Source organism: Lontra canadensis, unplaced genomic scaffold (genome assembly GCF_010015895.1).
Source record: "Lontra canadensis isolate GAN:19392208 unplaced genomic scaffold, GSC_riverotter_1.0 scaffold105, whole genome shotgun sequence".
NCBI lineage: Eukaryota > Metazoa > Chordata > Mammalia > Carnivora > Mustelidae > Lontra > Lontra canadensis.
This window is the reverse complement of record NW_022631099.1, coordinates 5,453,171-5,474,103: the sequence shown is the minus strand read 5'-3', so window position 1 is coordinate 5,474,103 and position 20,933 is coordinate 5,453,171. Positions and strand designations below refer to the sequence as shown.

At 52.8% G+C, this 20,933-nt stretch overlaps 1 protein-coding gene across 4 annotated transcripts in view; it reads left to right on the top strand.

Moving 5' to 3' along the window:
* LPIN3 (lipin 3) overlaps window positions 1–20,933 on the top strand; it is a 39,637-nt gene that overhangs the window by 12,646 nt on the left and 6,058 nt on the right. The window contains exons 1-10 of one of the 4 annotated variants that reach the window (XM_032838485.1): window positions 11,858–11,999; window positions 15,159–15,213; window positions 15,435–15,634; window positions 16,795–16,890; window positions 17,870–18,150; window positions 18,318–18,410; window positions 18,761–18,881; window positions 19,051–19,393; window positions 20,283–20,382; window positions 20,522–20,682. In XM_032838485.1, the coding sequence (XP_032694376.1) occupies window positions 15,159–15,213; window positions 15,435–15,634; window positions 16,795–16,890; window positions 17,870–18,150; window positions 18,318–18,410; window positions 18,761–18,881; window positions 19,051–19,393; window positions 20,283–20,382; window positions 20,522–20,682 (1,450 nt within the window). In that variant the 5' untranslated portion in view covers window positions 11,858–11,999. Of the gene's footprint in view, window positions 1–11,857; window positions 12,000–15,158; window positions 15,298–15,434; window positions 15,635–16,794; window positions 16,891–17,869; window positions 18,151–18,317; window positions 18,411–18,760; window positions 18,882–19,050; window positions 19,394–20,282; window positions 20,383–20,521; window positions 20,683–20,933 lie in introns of those variants that run through there. The other 3 variants (XM_032838486.1, XM_032838484.1, XM_032838483.1) reach the window with 3 other exon arrangements.

Genomic DNA, 20,933 nt, shown 5'->3' with positions numbered 1-20,933 from the left:
AATAAAAATTTATATGTAACTGCAGAAGGCTGAGAACAGCTAACCTTACTCCTGAAGAAGTATAAGGTGGAGAGGATTTATTCTATCCGCTCACAAAATTCGCAATAAAGCTCTAATAATTAAGACAGTGTGGTATTGGCATAAGAGTAGGCAAAAACCAACGGACAAAAGAAAGACCCCTCCCCCACCAAAAAGACAGATTAATTTTAGATCACAGAACAGTGTGGGAAAATGAACTTTTGAGTAAATAGTGTTGAGTCAATGGAATATCCATATGGGGAAAATGGCATTGGAATCCCATCACACACCACACTCAAAAGCCAAATTTCTATTAGATTATGGACTAAAACACAAAAGGTAAACCAATAGTGCTTTAAAAGATAACATACAGTATCTTTATGACATCAAGGGAGGGTAAGTTTTCTTAAACAAGACCAAAACAACACTAACCTCAAGTGAGAGACTGATATATTGGACTTCTTTACACTTAAGAACTTAGGCATGCCTGGGTGGCTCAGTTGGTTAAGCAACTGCCTTCAGCTCAGGTCATGATCCTGGAGTCCCGGGGTCGAGAACAGCATCTGGCTCCCTGCTTGGCAGGGAGTCTGCTTCTCCTGCTGACTTCTCTCCTCTCATGCTCTCTCTCTTTCTCACACATAAATAAATAAAATCTTTACAGTTAAGAACTTTTGTTCATCAAGAAACACCATTAGCCACAGAGGAGAAAGATTAACAACGCACATAACTGGCCGCAAGGGTTTATATCCAGAATATACAAAAAACTACTATAAAGAAATAATGAAAAATACAGAGCAGTGGAAAAATGGGCAAGAACAGAGGTCTTGGCTTCACATAAAGAAAATCCAAATGGGGGGTGGGTGCCTGGGTGGCTCAGTGGGTTAAAGCCTCTGCCTTCAGTTCAGGTCATAATCCCAGGGTCCTGGGATGGAGCCCCGCATCGGGCTCTCTGCTCAGCAGGGAGCCTGCTTCCTCCTCTCTCTGCCTGCTTCTTTGCCTACTTGTGATCTCTGTCTGTCAAATAAATAAATAAAATCTTAAAAAAAAAAAAAAGAAAATCCAAATGGCTAATAAATGTATGAAAGGTGCTGAGCCTCATTAGTCATCAGAGAAATGAAGCAGAGAGAACACCTACTACAAACCCAACAGATGGCTTAAATACAAAGCCTGATAGTACCAGTTCCCGGTGAAAACTGTTGGTGAATGCACAAGGGGAGCTCTCATATATTGCTGGGGGGAGTGTACTTTGGGCAACAGTTGGGCATTATTTTTTTTAATTAAGCATAGGAATACCTATAACCCAGCAATTCTGCTCCAAAGTATATACCCAAGAGAGATACGTGCCCAGGGAGACACGTAGATGTGTACAAGAGTGTTCATAGCAGCATTATTTAAAATAGCCCCAAACTGGAAACAACCCATATGGCAATTGGTAGAAAGGATAAATTGTGGTATATTCACTCAACGGAATGCTTTATACTGCACAAAAAACGAACCACACCTGCACACAACAACATGGGAGACTCATAAACAATGTGGAGTGGAAGAAGCCAGAGACAAAAGAACATCCACATTTAATGACTGCTTTTATATAAAACCCATAACCAGACAAATGAAACATGCCCCCTACCTCCACAATCTTTGCCCCTCCTGTACTTATGAGATATGTGAAGAATGGTAATAAAAAATGGATTTGCGGGTGCCTGGGTGGCTCAATTGGTTGGGCACCTGCCTTCAGCTCAGGTTATGATCCCAGGGTCCTGAGATCAAATCCCAAATTAGGCTCACTGGTCAGCAGGGGGTCTGCTCCTCCCTCTCCTTCTGCCCCTCCCCCCACTTGTGCTCTCTCTCTCTCTCTCTCTCTCGCTCACTCTCTCTCAAATAAATAAAATCTTTAAAAAAATAAAAGACACATTTGCAGGGTACCTGGCTGGCTCAGTCAGTGGTGCATGCAACTCTTGATCTCAGGGTCATGAGTTCGAACCCCACGATGGACATAAAGATTACTTTAAAAAAAAAAAAAAAAGATGGATTTGCAAACAAGTTGGGGAATCACTCTTTTGTCCCCAGCCACAACCACTCCTCTGCTGGAATATCTCCAGTCTGGAGGTATGATGACAGAAAATTGTCCTAGATGTGAGCTGAAGGAAGTTAGTGGGGGGAAGGAAGTCTGATGTGGGGATGGAGAACAAGAGTCAGGCACGCCTTATGTTGGGGTTCATTATGAGGACCTCAGTGACATTTTAATAAAGTTACTCAAAGTTAGGGGACCATAATGATGAATTTCTAGTGTACTAAACCTTCACAGGAGACCTGGAAACCATAAAGTAGGGCAAGAGTCCTACTTGAAATGCAAGATGCACTAGCCAAACAGGGCCAGGCTATTTTCGCAAGACCCCAACAATGAACTTAATTTTGTTTTATGTGTGTTCTTCCAGATTTTTTTCAGGATGTCTAATTATTTTTCATTAATGTAACTCTGGGATTTTTTTTTAAAGATTTTATTTATGTATTTATTTGACAGAGAGATCACAAGTAGGCAGAGATGTAGGCAGAGAGAGCCGGGGAGGCAGGCTCCCTGCTGAGCAGAGAGTCGATGCGAAGTTGGATCCCAGAACGCTGGGATCATGACCTGAGCCGAAGGCAGAGGCTTTAACCCACTGAGCCACCCAGGTGCCCCATAACTCTGGGATTATATTACACACCATTGAACTTTTAAAAAAACCACAGTTGTTAGACCTCTGTCCATTTGACTCCATACTGGTGTACTTCTTACTTGGAGGTGATTGATATATTCATTATCTTGATCATGGTGGTGGTTTCATGGGTAATTACACATGTCGAAACTCAAGTCGTACACCTTAAATAAGTGTGGTTTACTGTACATCGGTCACATCTCAATAAAATGAGAAGCGCTGTGCTTTCAAGCTCTTGGACTGCTTTCCCCACTTAGCTCTCTGCAAGTCCACGCTCTTGCATGCAGACCTATTTCATTACTTCTCAGAGCTGTGTGGAATTCCGAGGTAGGCCTCCACCACGGTTTACTAGCTCCTTCCTTGAGCAATCCCTTGCCTCCCGTTCACCCATGCCATGAATAATGCTATTCTAAATAATGTCCTCGTCTTATGTGTATCTGAGCAAACTTTCCAAATATATTACAAAGAGTGAAATGGCTAACCTCTGTGTCCTATGCATACGTAATGTTACTGAGAATTACCTGCTTATTTTATGGAAGGGCTAAGCCATTTTCTATTCCTGCCAGCTGGGCACCGAGAGTCCCCAGTCTTCCTCTGGGTTTCTGTCTCTTCATGCGACACGAACATCCGTGCCTCATCCTTCCCTCTCCCTCATTTGGTACTGACTTCATGGTCGTGGACAAATAATTCTTCAGGCTGTGGCACATGGATGTGGCCATTCCCTCCCTCATGCTTAGCAAATGGAATTTCTCTCCATCTTTACTCGGTTTTTAACCACGTTTTTTGGAGGGAAGGGCGCGGGTTCGAAAGGGGAGCTCCACAGCCCGTCTTTCTGGGCACCCCCTGCCTGCCTTGAGAGGTCCCGTCTACATGAAGGAACTGGGCCTTGGTGCTGGGGCCAGTGTTTTAAGCCGTGAGGAATGTGGTGACTCAGCTGGTCGCTCAGGGACACCTCCGTGAACAAGGCCGAGGGAAGGAAGTCATTACACAGACAGCTGGGCTGTAAAAAACAAAAATACTCCACACACCAAACTCTACAAAGTAGTGTGGCTATGTGTCCCATGACTCAACGGGACTGCTTTAGCCACGTGGCACTCAGCTCAGGGTACGTGGCACGCAGCCCTCACCCGCGCCGGCTGGCTGCTCCTCAGAGCTGCTTGGAGGGAGGGCTGGGTGGGGGCCCCAAGGAGACCTGTGACGGTCCTCTCTCCACCCTCTCCACTCTGCCCGTTGCTTCCCTCATCATCTCCTTCCTCCTTCCTCCCTAATCCTCTTGCCCTTAAACAAAACACAAACAGGAATTTAGTGTCTCACGCCTGCTGGAGACGTGGCAGGAACATAGGGAGGTCAACACATTAGCGCCCCAGGAAGGCCCTCTGGAGTCCTGCAGACACTTGGTGACAAGTCATATCACCTAGGCAGGGGCTGGAGTCCTGGGCAGAGAGGCCAGAAGGAGATGGGCCAGCGGCAGGGGATGGAGACTTTGAGTTAGAGGCAAGACCATCAAAGATGTGGGACCCTCACCCACTGACCTTTACTGGAGATCTCCTCTGTGCGAGACACCATTCTTGGGATATATCAGCAAAGACAGGTCTTGTCCTAATGGGGCCTACATTCTTGTGGAGAGGAAGACAAACAGCAAATATCATAAATCAGTAAAGTATGTAGCCTATAAAAAGGTCACTCCATGGTCCTGGAAATGATTAGAACAACAGAGGAGGATGGGAGTGGTCAGGGTAGAAAAGTGGCATCTTGAGAGGGGTGAAGGAGTGAGCCATGAGGGTGTCTGGGGAAACAGCACTGTGGGAACTGCCAGGGCAAAGTGGGGAGTGTGCCTGGTGTGCTTGTGGATCCATGAGGTGGTAGATGGGTGGCTGTGGAGTGGGGGAGGGGGACGGAGTAGAAAAGGAGGGTGGCAGTTGGAGGTGTGAGACTGGGAGTTGCAGGAGGCTTCTGAGCAGAGATCCAAGCAGATTGGATTTGGAGTTTAACAGTGTCCTGAAGTCAGATGGCTTTGACCCCTGGGAGTATGGCACATGAGGTGTACCAAGAAAAACCTGCAAATCTTGCCAGAGACGTAGAATTTATGAAATCAATGAGCATGCTGTTGGCAAACAGCTAGAATCACATGGAGCTCTGGCCAATGAGGGCCTGTTTGTGTCAGGTCAGAAAAGGACAGTGACAGGGTGGGAGTTTCCAAAGAATGATTTAAGTCAGAGTTAAGTCTTTGGGAAAATCAAAGGAGCCGCAAAGTATTTTTGGATGGTCGCGCTTTTTAGAACACACAAAATACCATGAAGGATGTCATGCCATGCAATCTACCCCCTGCTTCTAAAGCATTTCTTCTGTAGTTACACTAAAAATTAGGATACGGTGACATATAAAAACCAAAATTTGTAGGTATAAGATAATAAGATTTTGTTTAGTATACCTTCAAGTGTCTGGTAATAACTGGTTTCCTTTTCTTCTTATGTAACAACTTATTATGTTCCCACTTAGCCAGGTTGTCGTAAAGATTAAATAAGAGCATTGACTCACTAACATATGCAGCTAATACTTGTAGATTTTCTTCCGTGTGTCAGGCACCAAGAGAGAGTCTGGGGGCAAAGTGATGCACACAATTGCCCTCACAAAGACACAGCGTTCATCAAATGGTGTATATATAAATAAATGGCCACAGGGGCACCCGGGTGGCTCCGTCGTTAAGCGTCTGCCTTCCGCTCAGGTCATGATCCCAGTGTCCTGGGATCGAGCCCCGCATCGAGCTCCCTGCTCAGTGGGAAGCCTGCTTCTCCCTCTCTCATTCCCCCTGCTTGTGTTCCCTCTCTCGCTGTGTCTCTTCCTGTCAAATAAATAAATTCTTAGAACAAATATAAATAAATAAATAAATAAATAGCCACAAAAAAGAGGAGGATGAAAAAGCACATTAAAAAAAGAAAGAAAAGGCATATGATGCTACGAGAGCCTACATCAAGGAGTTAACCTAGCCAGAAAGTGTATTAGTTAGTTACTGCTCTGTATCAAGTCACTACTGACTTAGAGACTTGGAACAACATACATTTATTATCTCAGTTTCTGAGTCAGGAGTCTGGACATGGCTCAGCTGGGTCTTCTACTCTGGGACTCCTCTAAGGCCACGATCAAGGTGACGGTGGGACTATATTCTCACTCAGGGGTCTCCAGCTCCCTCTGGTTGAGGGAGGTCATTTCCTGGTGGCTGCAGGACTGAGAATCCGGACTTCTTGCTGGCCATCTGCAGGAGGCCTATGTCCTAGAAACTGCACATAGCTGCTTGCCATGTGGGCTTCCTCAACATGGTGGTTTACTTCACCATGTTACCGAGGAGAGTCTCCAGAGCGCCTCTGCTAGCAAGACTCTTACATAACACAGTCACGGGAGTGACATCCTAACACCTTTGCCATAGTCTATTGGTTAAAAGCAAGTCACAATTCCCACTCACACTCAGGAGGAAGGAATTCCACAAAGGCATGAACATGAGGAGGTGGGGGTACAGGGGGTCATCTTAGGGTCTGTCTGCCACTGAAGGGTTTCCCCGAGGAAGTAACAGTGTAGCTGGGAACTAAAAAATGAGTTGGCAGGACGCCTGGGTGTCTCAGTTGGTTAAGCATCTGCTTTTGGCTCAGGTCATAATCCCAGGGTCCTGGGATTGAGTTCTGTATCGAGCTCTCTCTCTCAGCAGAGAGCCTGTTTCTCCCTCTGCCTGCCACTCCCCCTGCTAGTGCTTTTTCTCTCTTTCTCTCTGACAAGTAAATAAATACGATCTTTTAAAAATAAATAAAAATAAAAAATGAAAATGGAGTCGCATTAACTACATAGATAGAGGGCGGAGGGGGGACTGTCTAGGTATAGAGAACAATAGGGTCCGGACAGTACAATAATATTCACAAAGGATCTAGTCCAATGACTAGAAGTGTTGTGCCTCTCATGCTTAACAACCATCCATGGCTCCTCAGCGCCCAGGGTTTTGCCTGATATTCAAGGCTAGATGGGTCATCTCCTCGCATTCACTTTCTCTCTCCAGCATCTGTGCCTTTACTCACGACCCCACCCACTTAGAGGGCCCTTGCCCTACGGTATATACTCCATCTATATAGAACTCAGAGCCCAGCAGGCATTGATCTTAATATTTTTGAACATCTATTTAAGTGGAGGGCACCCTGCTGGGCCCTCATTGAATTGCAAAGCATGGTGCAACATGGTCCTGGATGCCAGGTGCTGGGTGGGGGCAGAAGGTATACCCAAATAAAAAGAGGAAGAACAGGAGGTTCTCCCGCTGAAGGTCAAGCCCATGGGGCAGCTGGTAAGTCCTGCGAGCTTTTAGACCTCAGAAAACTCCACTTCACACAGTGGTGAATGATCTTACAGTATTCTTCCCTAGGCTAGAAATTGCAAACGGATTCTAAGGTTCAGCCAAACTGACGTTTTCCGGGAAGGACAGTTGGAATCGGGAACTGCCCAGTCTCAGTCCACACTGCCAGGCAACCTGGCCAGGCCGGGTCAGTCCTTGGCTGGCAACAAAGGCTTCATTGGCAAGAAGAGGGGATAGCTACGCAAGTGTCCTGCGCTCCAGCCCAGGAATCCCTGGCCACATCTAGGGCCTGTCCTTGAAAAGCTGGGAGAAGAGGCCCCAGGAGCCCCACGGCCTTTGCCACATGAGCAGGGAAAAGGGAACACGGGAGGCAAAAGCAACCAAGGCCAGTAGCCCAGCGCCCGGCTTCCTCGAGCCGGCGGTGGAGGGTGGAGCCGGAGGCAGGGGGCGGGGCAGGAAGCAGGCGGGGCTGGAGGGTGGGTGGGGCCAGCAGAGGGTGGGGCAGTGACGGGTCCTGCTTCCCCAGTCCCGCCTCTCAGTCCCGGAAGGAGCGGGCTTCGAGCTCCGCGAATCAGGTCTTGGCACTGAGCACCTGCCCTCTCCTGCGATTGGGGGTTGAGTGTCTGCAGATGCCTTGGAGGGCAAAAACAGCCTGAATCTAGGGGTGGGAGAAGGCCTGGCACCCCTGCATTTCACCCTCCACCCTCATCTTCCCTAGTGCCTGCTGCACCAGGAACCAGAGGGCTTTTCTCAATACCCATTAAAGCTGTTTCCTTTTCTCTGAGGGCAAAGAACCCTCTTCCCACAATCTGATACCTCCTCCGCCTCCCCCCATCCCCGCTTCATCTTCAAGACTGAACCACCTTCCAGTAGCTCTGCAGGGCCTTTGTACAAAGTAGTTCCCACACCTGGAACATCATATCCACCCTTCTTCATCTAACTAATTACAACTTATTTTTCAAGCTTGGGGATCTACTTGGGAAAGCCGTTCTTGACCCCTCCCATCCTGCTATGGGCTCCTGGGCTTGGCCCACCTAAGCCTAGTTATCTTGGGTAGCAATTGCCAGACTACCTGTCTGTCCTTTCTCTTCTCCCCATCCATCACAAGACTGTGGGGTCTCTGCGGTATCTCTAGTGACTGGCCCAGGTAAGGTGCTCAGTGAGATCATGAACACCCTGCCTGGCAGTCTTCTGCCATCCTCCAGACCTCTGCCTGGTGACAAACTGCTGCAGTCACTTCACTTCTTAGAACAGCAGGTCTCGGGGTGCCTGGGTGGCTCAGTGGGTTAAAGTATCTGCCTCCGGCTCAGGTCATGATCCCAGGGTCCGGGATCGAGCCCCACATCGGGCTCTCTGCTCAGCAGGGAGCCTGCTTCCTCCTATCTCTCTCCTGCCTGCCTCTCTGCCTATTTGTGATCTCTGTCTGTCAAATAAATTAAAAAAAAAAACAAAAAAAAACCCAAAAACCAGTAGGTCTCAAACTAGAGTGCATCAGAAACACTGTCGGGGGTGGGGGTGGGGTGGGGGTGTCTTATTAAAATACAGATGGGTGGGCCCCCACCCTCAGAGTTTCTGACTCATAGGTGTGGAACAGGGCCTGAGAGTTTGCATTTCTAAAAAGGTCCCAGGTGTTGCTGTTGCTGCTGCTGACACAGGAACTCATTTTAAGAATCACTGGGTTGGGTCATGTTTCTTCATCAATAAAATAGGGTCACTTCTGTTCCCTGCCGTGTGAGGTTTTGTGAGAATCAAATGAGGTTATGCAGATGAGGAACTAAGCATGGTGCCTGCACCCAGGAGGGGCTCAATAAGTGTTTGCAATTGCGTCTGGGAGTGGGCGGGCCACATGCCATCAGAGAAAACATGGGCGGTAGATGTGGGTCAGGGCCCAAGCACGTCAGCTGGGCTGGAGGAAGAGCAAGTCCCAGCACAGCAAGCCAGGGAGCTCAGGTTGTGCTATGGAGGTGGATGGGAGCCATGCACAGTTCTGGAGCAGGGCAGTGACAGGTGGAAGCTAAATGTGGCAACACTGAGCAGAAGGCACAGCAGCAAATTCCCTGTGCTGGGTTTTCCTTGGCTATTTGACCAGTTAAATTTGATGTTCAGATAAAGAATGACATTGTTTTAGTATAAATATGTCCCACATTGCATGAGACATACTTACAGTAAAACAAACCACTTGTGTTATTTATCCGAACTTCAGATTTAACCGGGTGTCCTTTATTTTTATTTGCTAAATCTGATCATCCTAGCCAGACATCAACTGCCTGCCCCAATCCCATGCCTCCATACTGGAGGGAGTGAGCCACTGGTCCCTCTGCCTCTCTTCTCCCCTTTCAATGAGGCCACGAGGAGTGACTGAGGAGCGGCTCTCGGGCCCAGTCTTGCTGCCAAGACAAATGGTCACAGCTGCAGGTCTGGGTGAGCAGGTCCTCCCACTTCATGCCAGGTTCGCCCAGCAAAGAAATGGTGAGGCACCGTAAATAATCACTGGGCTGTAATTTAATGAAGCACATAAAGTTACCAAGGCCCATAGAGAAGGAGGGATCACCTGTGCGTGTGGGTTATTCAGGAAACAAACAGTTGCCAATGGTACAGGCCCACCTGCTGAGAATACCCACAGAGGAGAAAATAGCTTCCTCCATCCTTAACCCCAGAAATGATCAACACAAGTGCTCAGGCTGCTCCCGCATCCGCAGGATGCCTTGGAAATGGTTACATAAACGGCAAGCTAGAATGGGGGGGGGGCGGTGTGCCTGCCTCCTTCAGTTCAGTTGGGCACTGAGATAAGTCATATTATCAGAGGCTGCCTCAGTCTCCCCCACCCCCAAAATCACCAAATCCCAGATGATTCACAGTTCCGGAAACAAGCCTGTTGGAAATCCAATTTCTGCAACAACCTTTATACCAACTTTTTTTTTTTTCTCTAACGAGTAACAATGAAAACAATATGTGCTCCTTTCCTTAAAAAAAAATTTTTTTTAATGTGATAAACATTACTGAATGCCTAGTGTGTGCCCTGTGCTGTGTTCAGCTTTTTATTTAGCTCAGTAGTTCTCAGCCTTGGCCGCACGTTGCAGTCACCCCCAGATTTTCCAGGTGATCCCGGTGCACGGTGATTTCAACACACACACAAGGTTGAGAACCACTGCTGTAGTTCAACCTGCTTAATCGTCACAATACGGTGGTAAGGCAGGTGTTCTCTCCGTTTTGCAGATGAGAAAATGGAGTTTCGAAGAGTGACTGCGGCCTTTCTAGCCATAATCTTGGACCTCTCCTTTCTTCCCAGGCCTGCTTGAGGGATTCCTGTATCCACGGTTAAATATCATGGTTATATATCATACGTCCATAGGTCTGTTCCCAGCGTTGCTGTCCTGGGGCCACCTCAAGATAGCTCTGCTCCCAGCAGGGCTCTTCGGAGATACCAGCCAGACTCTGCCTGGCTTTAGGACTGCTACCACATGACTTTTGCTAGGGTGGGGACCCCTGAGTGTGTGACCCCTGGGTCACAGAACAATGGCGACCACCTCCCACTCCCGAACACCCAGGACCCTCTAAGCCGGGGTCTTTACAGTTGCGCCCCACCCCACCCCCAGCTTTTCGTCGGTGCCCTCCGCCTTCACAGCAAACTCCCTCACCTCCTGATTCTTCTCAGTCTATCTTTGCAGGGTCCGTACATCCATACAAATTGGCAGAGGGGTCTCTGATCCAGGTCAGACCGCGAGCTACAGATCCGAAGGGCAAGGTCGTGCCCTAGCCCGACGCCCCGGCCGTGGCTCGCGGGCCCACGGATTCTTCAGAAGTCGGCGCACCTGGGTTCACCTGTCCCCTCCCTTGGCGCCTGCCGGCGGAGAGGACGGTCAGCTGGGCCAGAAAGCTGGTCACCGCCTGCCCTCTGCTGGCCGGTTGCAGTCCTGAGCCCGCTGCCGCTCCGCCCGTCGGTCGGACAGATGGAATGAAGGAGCTGGCATTTATTGAGCTCCGGCTGTATGTCAAACACTGAACTGGAAGTTGGGGTACATGTAAGGATGAACGCGACCTGCTTTCACAAAGTTCAACTTCAAATGAGGAGGCAGACAATAACCAAATAGTCATTTAAGCAAATATGAAGTTACAACTGTGGGCTATGTGAGCGTATAACGCGAGGCTCCTGCCCAGTCTAAGGGGTGTAATGCGGGGGGGTGGGGGTGTCAGGGACGGTCAAGAAAAGCTGCCCCTGAGGAGGGGACGTGTGAGTGCCAGGTGCCGCACAGTCATTTCATGTAATCTTGAAAATCCTACAAGGTGGCTAATCTAATGCAGAAAACAGGCTCGGGTTGGGGAAAACTTACCCTAGGTCACACAGCGAGGTGGAAGCAAGGCCAGGAGGGCCTAAATCGGCCCGATTCAAAAATCCATGTAGGGGCACCTGGGTGGCTCAGTGGGTTAAAGCCTCTGCCTTCAGCTCAGGTCATGATCCCAGGGTCCTGTGATCGAGCCCCAGATCGGGCTCTCTGCTCAGCAGGGAGCCTGCTTCCTTCTCTCTCTCTGCCTGCTTCTCTGTCTACTTGTGATCTCTATCTGTCAAATAAATAAATAAAATCTTTAAAAAAAAAATCCATCTAGCAGGGCACCCGGACATCCCATCTAGCTGCTTTAGGGCGCGGGGCGGGGCCGGGTTGGAGCCTGCGTGGGGCGGGGCCTGAATTCCGGCTCCGCCCAGCCTCTATAGGCGAAAGGGCGCCCTTGGGCGGAGGCCTGGGCGGAGGCGGGGTCTTTTCGAGGGGTGGAGCCTGGGCGGATTGGGGCCTGCAGACACCCGCCTTGGCTCGTGGAAGGGGCGGAGCCGGGATCTCACCCGGTCTTAGAGGAGACGGAAGCTCCGACTGAGTGCGGGGCGGACGATACTTACTGCTGACCCGGTGCTACTTGGGCGGCGGCTCCGGATCCCGGAGGTCCAGTGGGCAGCTCCCCAGGTAGGGCCTAACCCGGGCCTGAGAAGAGGTACCCCTTCCCTAGCCCTGCCCTGCCCCGCCCATCTGTCTTGCCATCTGACCCACGTTTCTTCCTGTCCGCGGGCCTGAGACCATCTCTAGACATCAGAAGGTAGCCAAGGGTAGAGGGGCCAGTCTCACTTCGACCCCCTCCCTGGCCCAGCCGCTGTGGGACCCCGGGCGTTCAGAATATGGGATCAGGAGATAAGATGCCAAAACCTCTCAGGGAAGGTTGGCCCAGCTTCACCCCAGGCTGTGTGACCTTTGGGAGGTCACCCACCCTCTCTGGTACTCCGTGTCCTGTGTAGCAAAACTGGGTCTGACCTTTGCTCACCCTGCGGAGATGGGGTGAGTCTCAGTAGGTGGGACAGCTGCTGGGGAGCCCGGGATTACGCTTTCTCCTTTCCAGGGCTATAGGAATGCTTATCCTCCTGCTTCTTCTGGTCCTAGGAGAAGCGCTGTACCTTCACCCTTCCCCAGATCTGGGGACCCAGAAAGGCTGAGAGCCCAGACCCTGTGGTGGAGCTGTGTGCTGGCCTGGGAGGCCTGTGTGTTCCCAAAGTGGGCTCTGAGGCTTGGGCACCCCGTGAGGCCTGCCTGGAGTCTGTCTGCTCACTTTGCAAACAGCAGGCCACCATCGTGCAGAGGGCCTCAAATGATACGGAAAGACGTCTCTCAACAGTGGTCAGGGGCAGTGCAATGCTGCGTGAATTATCTCATTAATTACTCACACATGCCCTATCCCCATTTCAATCGAAGCTCAGAGAGACGAAGTGTTTGAGTTTAGACATGTTAGTCTGGGGTGAAGGGTGATAGGAGGGAGCCAAGCAGAGGTTTTGGAGATGACCAAGGAGGCAGAGCCGGGTCCTGGGGGAGAGCAGATGTCTTCAAAGATGGGTGCAGATAGAGAGGGGAGCCCAGGGCTTTGCTTGCTGGAATCCCCCCCCCCCAAATGCTGAGCAGGCAGATGTAGAGGACGTCCACTCATAGTGTGGGGGGAACGGGGAGGAATGAATTCTAGGCTAAGGAGGGTTTGAAAAACTGGGGCCTTATTTCTTAAAGGGGAAACTGAGGCTAGCATGTGACTTGACCCATGGCTGGATCAGAGTAGGACCCAGCGCCCCCAGAGACGGTGCCATCTCTGCCACTCAGTGGCTCTCTACCAAGAGCAATTTTATTCCCTGGGGGACACCTGACAATGTTTGGAGACAATTTGGTTGTCACAACTGGCAGGGAGGGGTGTAATAGTCATATCAGTGGGTAGACACCAGGAATGCTGCTGAGCATCCTACAGTGCCCCCAAAGCAAAGGATTGTCCAGCCTCAAATGGTAACGGTTCTGAAGTTGAGAAATTCTGTACAAGGTCAGGCTGAGCCTGTCACAGTCCAACGCAGCTCTTTTGTCCTCAGAAGGCTAGAGAGCTCACGTCTGAGCCTCCACCTGGGCAGACCTTTGCCCCCACTCGTGGTCTGCCCCTCCCATGCTTGTTCCCCTATTCCTGGAAGCTTCTGGAGTCTTCTCTGCTTCTCCTGGGTACAGTGATCTAAAGACCTGCACATCACGTGTCTGGCCTGGTCTGTCTTCTGAGACCTTTATTCACAGAATTTGGTGTGGTAGGAAAGAACCAAAGTGGAAGTTTTCACCTAACATGCAGAAGGTGCTTTGCAGATAAACTATATATTAACTTTGAAGGCCATTTTCAGGGTCCAGAAAGCTTCGTTTTATCCCAAGTTTTCATTTGAGCAATTCTAGTTGTACCTTATGTTTGCGAAATTCTAGGTTTCTAATGAGCTCCCAGGTGATGCTGACGCTGCTGGGCCACAGCCCACATCTTGAGTGGCACGGCGTTGTAGGGTTGTGCAGAGGAGGGCTGGGGCGGTGCCCTCCCTGTAGACAACTGTGGTGTGGTTTGGGAGCTGTGGGGTGGCAGGAACCATGGTATGGAGTCAGGAAACCAGGATATGAGTCATCACTGTCCCCGCCCCTCCCCATCTATGGCTTATAAGTCACTCAACTTCTTTGGGGAGTGGTCTTGGAGGGGTTCTGAGGCAAGGTCTGCGAAGTGGGAGTGCCATGAGGAGGTGGAACGGCCTGGATCCCGGCAGCCAGAGGGACAGAAGGCCTTTGGCCTGGCTGGCAGGGAAGGGACCATGAGCTGCTGCTTGTGGCGTGGGCACTGTGCCAGCGTGGAAGCAGCTCTCATTATGGCCCTGGCTCTTCTCCACTGGTGCCACGGCCTTCTGCTTCTGGCTTACCCGGCTCTGCCTGCTGTGGGAGATCTAGAGAGACCAGTCTGACTGGGGGAAGGAGGGGCAGCTTCAATGCGGTAGGAGCCAGCCCAAAGCCTGAATGTGGGTCTCAGGGCCCGGCCAGCTGAGCCAGGGTCTCAGAAGTGGAGGTCAGGCCTGAGAACTGTGGCCTAAAGACACTGGGGTCAGGCTGTAGACCTTGGATAGGATTCCCACCTGTTCCAGGGAAACTGGGGAGGAGTTTGGTATTTGGGGCCGTAAACTGGGAGGTCACTCTACCCCCAGCCATAGGAGATGCCCTCCCTCAAGTATCTGACCCCAGGACTAGAGCTGGGCAGAGCCTTAGGTACCTGGGGTACCCTACCCCCAGTTCTCCCCAAATCAGCCATGATGGCACAACAAGTCCCCTTCCAACTCCTAAGACCAGGAAGCAGCAAGACAGATGAACCCACTTCCCAACTGGAAGAACTGAGACTCCTCCCTACTTCCTGGGATGAGACCCAGCTTTAGGGCTGTCACTCATTACCCAGCGGGGCCCTGGGCCTAACAGATCATGAGGCTGCCACCCATCGCATCAGGGAGGGGTGCTGGCCTGCCCCTGTCCCTGCAGTTGGGCCAACCCAGTGGTTCACACTGAGGGGTCTGCAGCCACACAGGCCTGGGTCTGAGTCCTGGCTCCCGTTCTTACTAGTTGTGGTCCTGGGCCAGTCGCTCCGAGCCTCCGCTGGCTTGTCTGTAAACAGCAATAATGACACCCGCCCAGCCCAGCCTCGCAGCTTGTTGTGAAGATGGAACGAGCCCTGCCGCTGAAACCATGGTCATTATCATTACTCATGGCATTTAGAGACGCAGGGCACCCCAGATCACCTTACCCGGGGTTCTCATTTGACAGATGTGGAGATCGGTGCTTGGAGAAGGAAGGCAGCTGCCCAAGGGCCCCACAGCAGGTCGGTGGGTGAGCCAGGGCTAGAACCCACACCTGCAGGCACAGCTGCCACCTGTCTGTGAAGGCGCTCTGAGGGCAACACACTGTAAGCCTGGGAAGACCTTTGCCCCACACTCCTGGTCTGCGCCTTCCATGCTTGGGGTCCTGGGGATCGGGTCGCAGAACCTCCCCACTGAGGGAGGTGAACCCGGCCTTGGTACCAGCACCTCCTCCATTTGCCAGCACCAGCCATGAACTACGTGGGGCAGCTGGCAGGGACAGTGTTGGGGACGATGAAGGACATATACCGAGGTCTGAACCCGGCCACGCTGAGTGGTGGCATTGACGTCCTGGTGGTGGAGCAGGCGGACGGCTCCTTCCGATGCTCACCCTTCCACGTGCGCTTTGGCAAGCTGGGCGTCCTGCGGTCTCGGGAGAAGGTGGTGAGTGCTGGCCAGCCGGGGACCACAGCAGGGTGGGCTCTGAAAGCCAGGGCAGTCCCAGGAGAGACCTAGACCTCCCTCAGGTAGGGATCTGTGCTCCAGACAAGCATCTGTTCCTTTGCATTTTCTCCAACAGTTTTGGGTTGGTTTGGGGGTTTGGGTCCAGGAGGGTTCCCATTTTCCTGTGGGGGCAGCACAGTGGGGCAGTCCTGGTCCCGGGGCCATCTGGCCTGGCTCCAGCTTCCTAAGACCTCCCCTGTGCGTTCTGGGTAAGTCTCGTCACCTAGGGAAATGGGCGCACACTCTCATCTACCTGGTGCTGGAGGGGAGATGCGGGAGAATGAGGTAGGAGCTGATATCAATGTGCCACGGCCAGGTACGTGGGAGGCACCCGACAGGTTAGCTTCCCTCCCTTTGGAAAACTGCGCTGTCTTCTCTGGGTCCAGGCAAACATGACAGCTGTTTGTTAGCACTGAGGTTTGGAGTGTGACAAGAGGTTTGGTGGGTCCAAATCCCCTTCACATTGGGGCTCTTGGGAACATGCCAGAATCCTAACAGGAAAGCGTCAACTTCTGGGGGACTGAATAGCTAGGTGGTGAAGAGCTGGGACAGACTTCATGGCTCTCAGCTGCGCTTGTCCGCCTCCCAGTACGTTTCTTAACACCCCTGGGGTCTCTCTTTCCATGTCTGTAAAGCGGGTATGATCGGAACCACTACACACTGTTGCTGGGAGGTTAAAGGGGAGAGTCCAGCTCAAACTCTCCATTCGGTGCCCAGAAAATGGCCATTTGGACCATTGTTCATGTAGTCAGCAAGGACTCTGGGGGCTGGGGACACAGTGGCGACAAGATGGGTCATGTCTTGTTCTGATGGGGTGTGGCAGAAAGAATAGAAACCAAGGCAGACACAAGGATACTGAGACATGCCAGAAAGCCCAGAGAATGGGGAAATGGAGCGGGGGGGTGAGAACTCAGTCCAGCCTCTCTGCAAAGGGGTGCCTGAGCAGAGACCTTCGGGGTGGGGGCAGCCGGGCACACCAGCGGCTGGGGGGGCAGGAGTTCCAGCAAGTGCAGTCATCCGCAGGGGTGGGGGGCTGGTAGACTAGAATGTGGGGGTGAGGGACAGTGGTAGGGACTGTGCACCACCACGCCCCTTTACAGGTAGACATTGAGATCAACGGGGAGCCTGTGGACTTGCACATGAAGCTGGGGGACAGCGGGGAGGCCTTCTTCGTTCAGGAGCTGGAGAGTGATGATGTAAGTGCCTTGTGGCACCTGCCCCCTCTGGGCGGGATGTTGGGGCCTGTCACCGACCTGCCCCTGGGAACATCCAGGATCATCTAGGGCTGGCACTCCCAGCATGCTCTTGAAGCTAAGTAGAATCAGGAGGGGACCAGCAAGAGCGGATTTCCTTCCCAGGGAAAGTTGGGGAAGGTTTCTCAGAAGAGGGCACTGGAGCCAGCTCCCAGAGGGTGAAAATGACACTTTCCCTGGGCAGCCTGAAAAGGAGGAGACTGCTACGGCATGTTTGAGCGGGGCATCAGGAAAGCATGAGATGGATTGTTCTGGATCTGGTGCTGGCTTGGTGCAGTTAGAACGTGGAAGGATGAGGGATGAGGAGAGAGGTGTATCAGAAGGGAGGCAGAGCCCAACACAAGCCAGCAGAGCTGTTTCAACAGTTTGAGCTGCACAGACTTTAATGAAGCCCCTATTCCTATTCCTGACACCTTGCAGTGGACTCGGATGAGGGGTCACCCCGGTCTGCAAAGAAGGCTCGCAGACCAGCCTAGGAGACACACATATAAACAACAGATGATGGAGCTATATGGTTATGGCAATGAAGGGCTGGAACTGGGGCTGGGATTAGTCAGAGCAGGCTTCCTGGAGGAGGTGATGTCTGGCTGACTCTTAAAGGAAAAGTAGGTGTGGGCAGAAGAAATGAGTAGCCAAGGTCCAGGGTTCTACCTGGACAGTGTGGTTTGTGTGGCACCCTGGCCTGCCACGAACTTCCAGGGGTACGTGCAGTCCCCAGGACCCAGCTGCTGCATCTCTGAAAGGGAGCCGGGACGCCAGTGGCCCTTGTGAGCCCACGTTGGTGCTGCCTCCAGCCAGCCTCCATACCTGTTTTCCTGACCCCAGATGAGCTCACACCTGGGCCCTGGGGCTCGGGCAGGGCCCAGAATGATTGGGTGGCGAGGGTGGCCCCCCAGGCTATAGCCCCTGGTCTGTCCCACAGGAACACGTGCCTCCCTGTCTGTGCGCATCACCCATCCCTGGCGGGGACCTGTCCGGGTTCCCCTCAGACTCCCAGCTGAGCACAGCCAGTGAGCCTGAGGCCACCGCTGAGGGGGTGTCCTCCACGGGGCGGAAGAAGAGGCTTCGCAGGAGGAAACCCAGGCGCAAAGAGGACGCGGTCGCAGCCAGTTCTAGTTCGGAGGAGCTGGAGACTGGTGCTGACAGTGAGCTGTCCCTGCTGGAAAAGCCAAGGCCAGAGCCCTCAGGGTATGTGCGGACCAGGTTGGGGGCTAAGGGCGTGGGAATACCACCCAGGATTCGAGCACTGTTTCCTCTGCTGATGCTCTGTGACCCTGGACAAGGGCCTTGTCTTCTCTGGGCTTCACCTCCCCGAGCCCCTGACACCCAGGGGTGCCTGGGCCTGTCCATGACCATTGATTTCCCTGTAGCCCCCTCAGCAGCATCCAGTCAGAAGGGGAGTCCTCACTGCAAGCCAGAGACTTCTACCCCTACTCTGATGGCGAGTGGGGCCCCCAGGCCAGGTGAGAGTCCAGGTGGCCCGCAGGAAAGAGACCCAAGGCCAAGGTCTCAGAGTGGTTTCTATTTATATCTTCCTGATGAGTAATGACACAGAACACATTTAGTTTGTTTACCAGCCATTTCTACATCTCCTATGCCAAGTGTTTATTCAAGTCTTTGCCCATTTTTTTTTTTTACTAGCTTGTCTCATTATTGTTGGTTTGTAGCAGTTTTCTGTGTATTTATACATTCTGGATCCAGCAAAAGCATAAATATGTGTTACAAATATATTCTCCCCCCCAGGCTGGGGTGGGAACTGGGGGGCGGGGGCAACAGGCTGGCTCGAGGGCCTCTAAATTCTTGCTTCTCGCAGCCTCCCGCCGGGTGGGTGCACGTCCCCCAAGAGTGACTCGGAGCTGGAGCTGCGGACCCCTGAGCCCGGCCCCCCAGGAGCTGAGTCCCACATACAGTGGGCCTGGGGGAGGCTGCCGAAGGTGAGTGTCTCCACGTCAGCCCCCCATCTCTGCCTTTCAGGGGCTCGGGGGTCTCCTGCAGGTCAGAAGTACAGTGACTGAGACCTGGACCCCCAAGGCCTTGTGGGGAGCGGAAAGCAGGCTCTGCACTGTTCACATCCCCTCCCCTCCTCCATTTGTTTGACTGAAGGTGGCCAAAGCAGAGTGGCCTGAGTCCTTGAAGGTTGCTGATGGCAGGGCCGGGCCAGCCTCTCCTCTTCAGGGAGAGCCCAGCGCTCCCTCCACATCTGTGGCTGGTGCGGACCCTTCGGGAACCCTGATCCTGCAAGCAGGGGCTGGTGCCGACCTTCCTCCTACAGACATGGACCCTCCTGCTCTGGTGGGCTCCCCTCTCCCCACTCCCAAGAGAAAGCAGACCAAGCCTCAGAGCCGCAGGGAGGCAGGCCTGCCCCCTCCCTCGAAATCCCGGAGCTGGGCCACCATGGAGGGCCCCGTTGCCGCCAGGCAGCCAGAGGGGGGCTCCGGGGGGAAAGGTGAGTGATGGTTGGCCCTCTCCCAGGGCTTTTTCCTTGGCCTTGCATCACCCCCTGGGTGACTCTGGTACTTCAAGCACATTTTGAGCACCTACTATGTGTTTGGCACTATGCCTGGCACCAGCCCTCACAGGCTCGCAGTGAGGGAGCTAGATGAAGCATGCGTAAGCGGGGAAGAGCATGTCATGGGTGACACAGAACAGAGTCGGTGGGCACAGAGGCTATTTAAGTCACGCAGCCGGGGAAGGCCTCTCCGAGTGGGGGAGGCATGAGCTGAGACGCGAACATTAAAGACCCAGCCAAGTGAGGATCAAGGGGAGAGAATTTGGGGCCGGGGGAAGGCCTCTCCGAGTGGGGGAGGCATGAGCTGAGACGCGAACATTAAAGACCCAGCCAAGTGAGGATCAAGGGGAGAGAATTTGGGGCCGAGGGAAGAGCACGTGCCAAGGCCCTGAAGTGAGAGCGAGGTTGCTTGTCTAGGAAGGGAGGCAGCTGGTGTGTCTTGAGCGAGGCAGGGTTGGGGGAGGAAGCCGACGAGATGAACAGATGCTAGACCATTCCTGGCACAGGAGCTGGGGTTTATCCGAGGAGTGTGGGAAGGCTCTAGGACTGAAATCAGTAGCTGCTGGCTATATATGGTCATGTAAAGTGTAGTTAAAATTAATGGAAATTAAATAACATATACCATTCCGTGTCTCTGTCACGCTGCATTTCCAGTGTGCTCATAGTGGTGCGTGGCTAGCGGTACTGGGCAGGCAGATGGGGACATCTCTACCATCCCAAAGTTCTACCAGACAGTGCTGCTTTAGGGTGTTGAAAAACAAGGGGACACCTCGGGCTCATGCTACAAAGCACGTGTTGGGACTAGAGGTGTCCCCTCTGCCCTTAGGCCCCCTGAAGAGAAGCCAGCACCTGGGCCCCAGTGACATCTATCTGGACGACTTGCCCTCTCTGGATTCTGAGAATGCAGCGCTTTACTTCCCCCGCAGGTGTCTGGGTGCTGGGTGCCTGGGTGTCTTGGGGTGGGGGTCCGTGGGGCCAGGGGTTATCTACCATGGGCCTGAGAGCAGTGGGCCCCTCCTCTCAGACTCCCTGTAGTCACATCACTGTTGGCCCCTCTGCCCCCAGTGACTGTGGACTGGGGCCCAGGAGGTGGAGTGAACCCAACAGCCAGAAGCCCTTGGGCGACCCCAGCCCCGAACGGGAACCAGAACCCCCTCCGGACGTGGTGGCTATGATCGCGGTCTCCCTCTGTGGCGGGCTGGCTGACGGCCAGGACATCTCCTTGGGTATGTCCGACCGAGGCCTGAGCCCTTCCAAGGATTTGCACTGAGCCCAGGGACTAGGGGAGGGCGGGGAGGCCCCCAGAGTGGGAGGGACAGCTGAGGTGTGAGGCTAGGCTGGGCGCCCTTGCTCTTCTCTGCCCGTGGAGCCAGCGAGGGCAGGGCATTCCTGAGGCCCCCACCAAGCAGACACTTAATGCTGAGCTGTGACTTAGCCTGTGAATGCTGGACTGTGAGTACCTGGGGTGGACACAGCA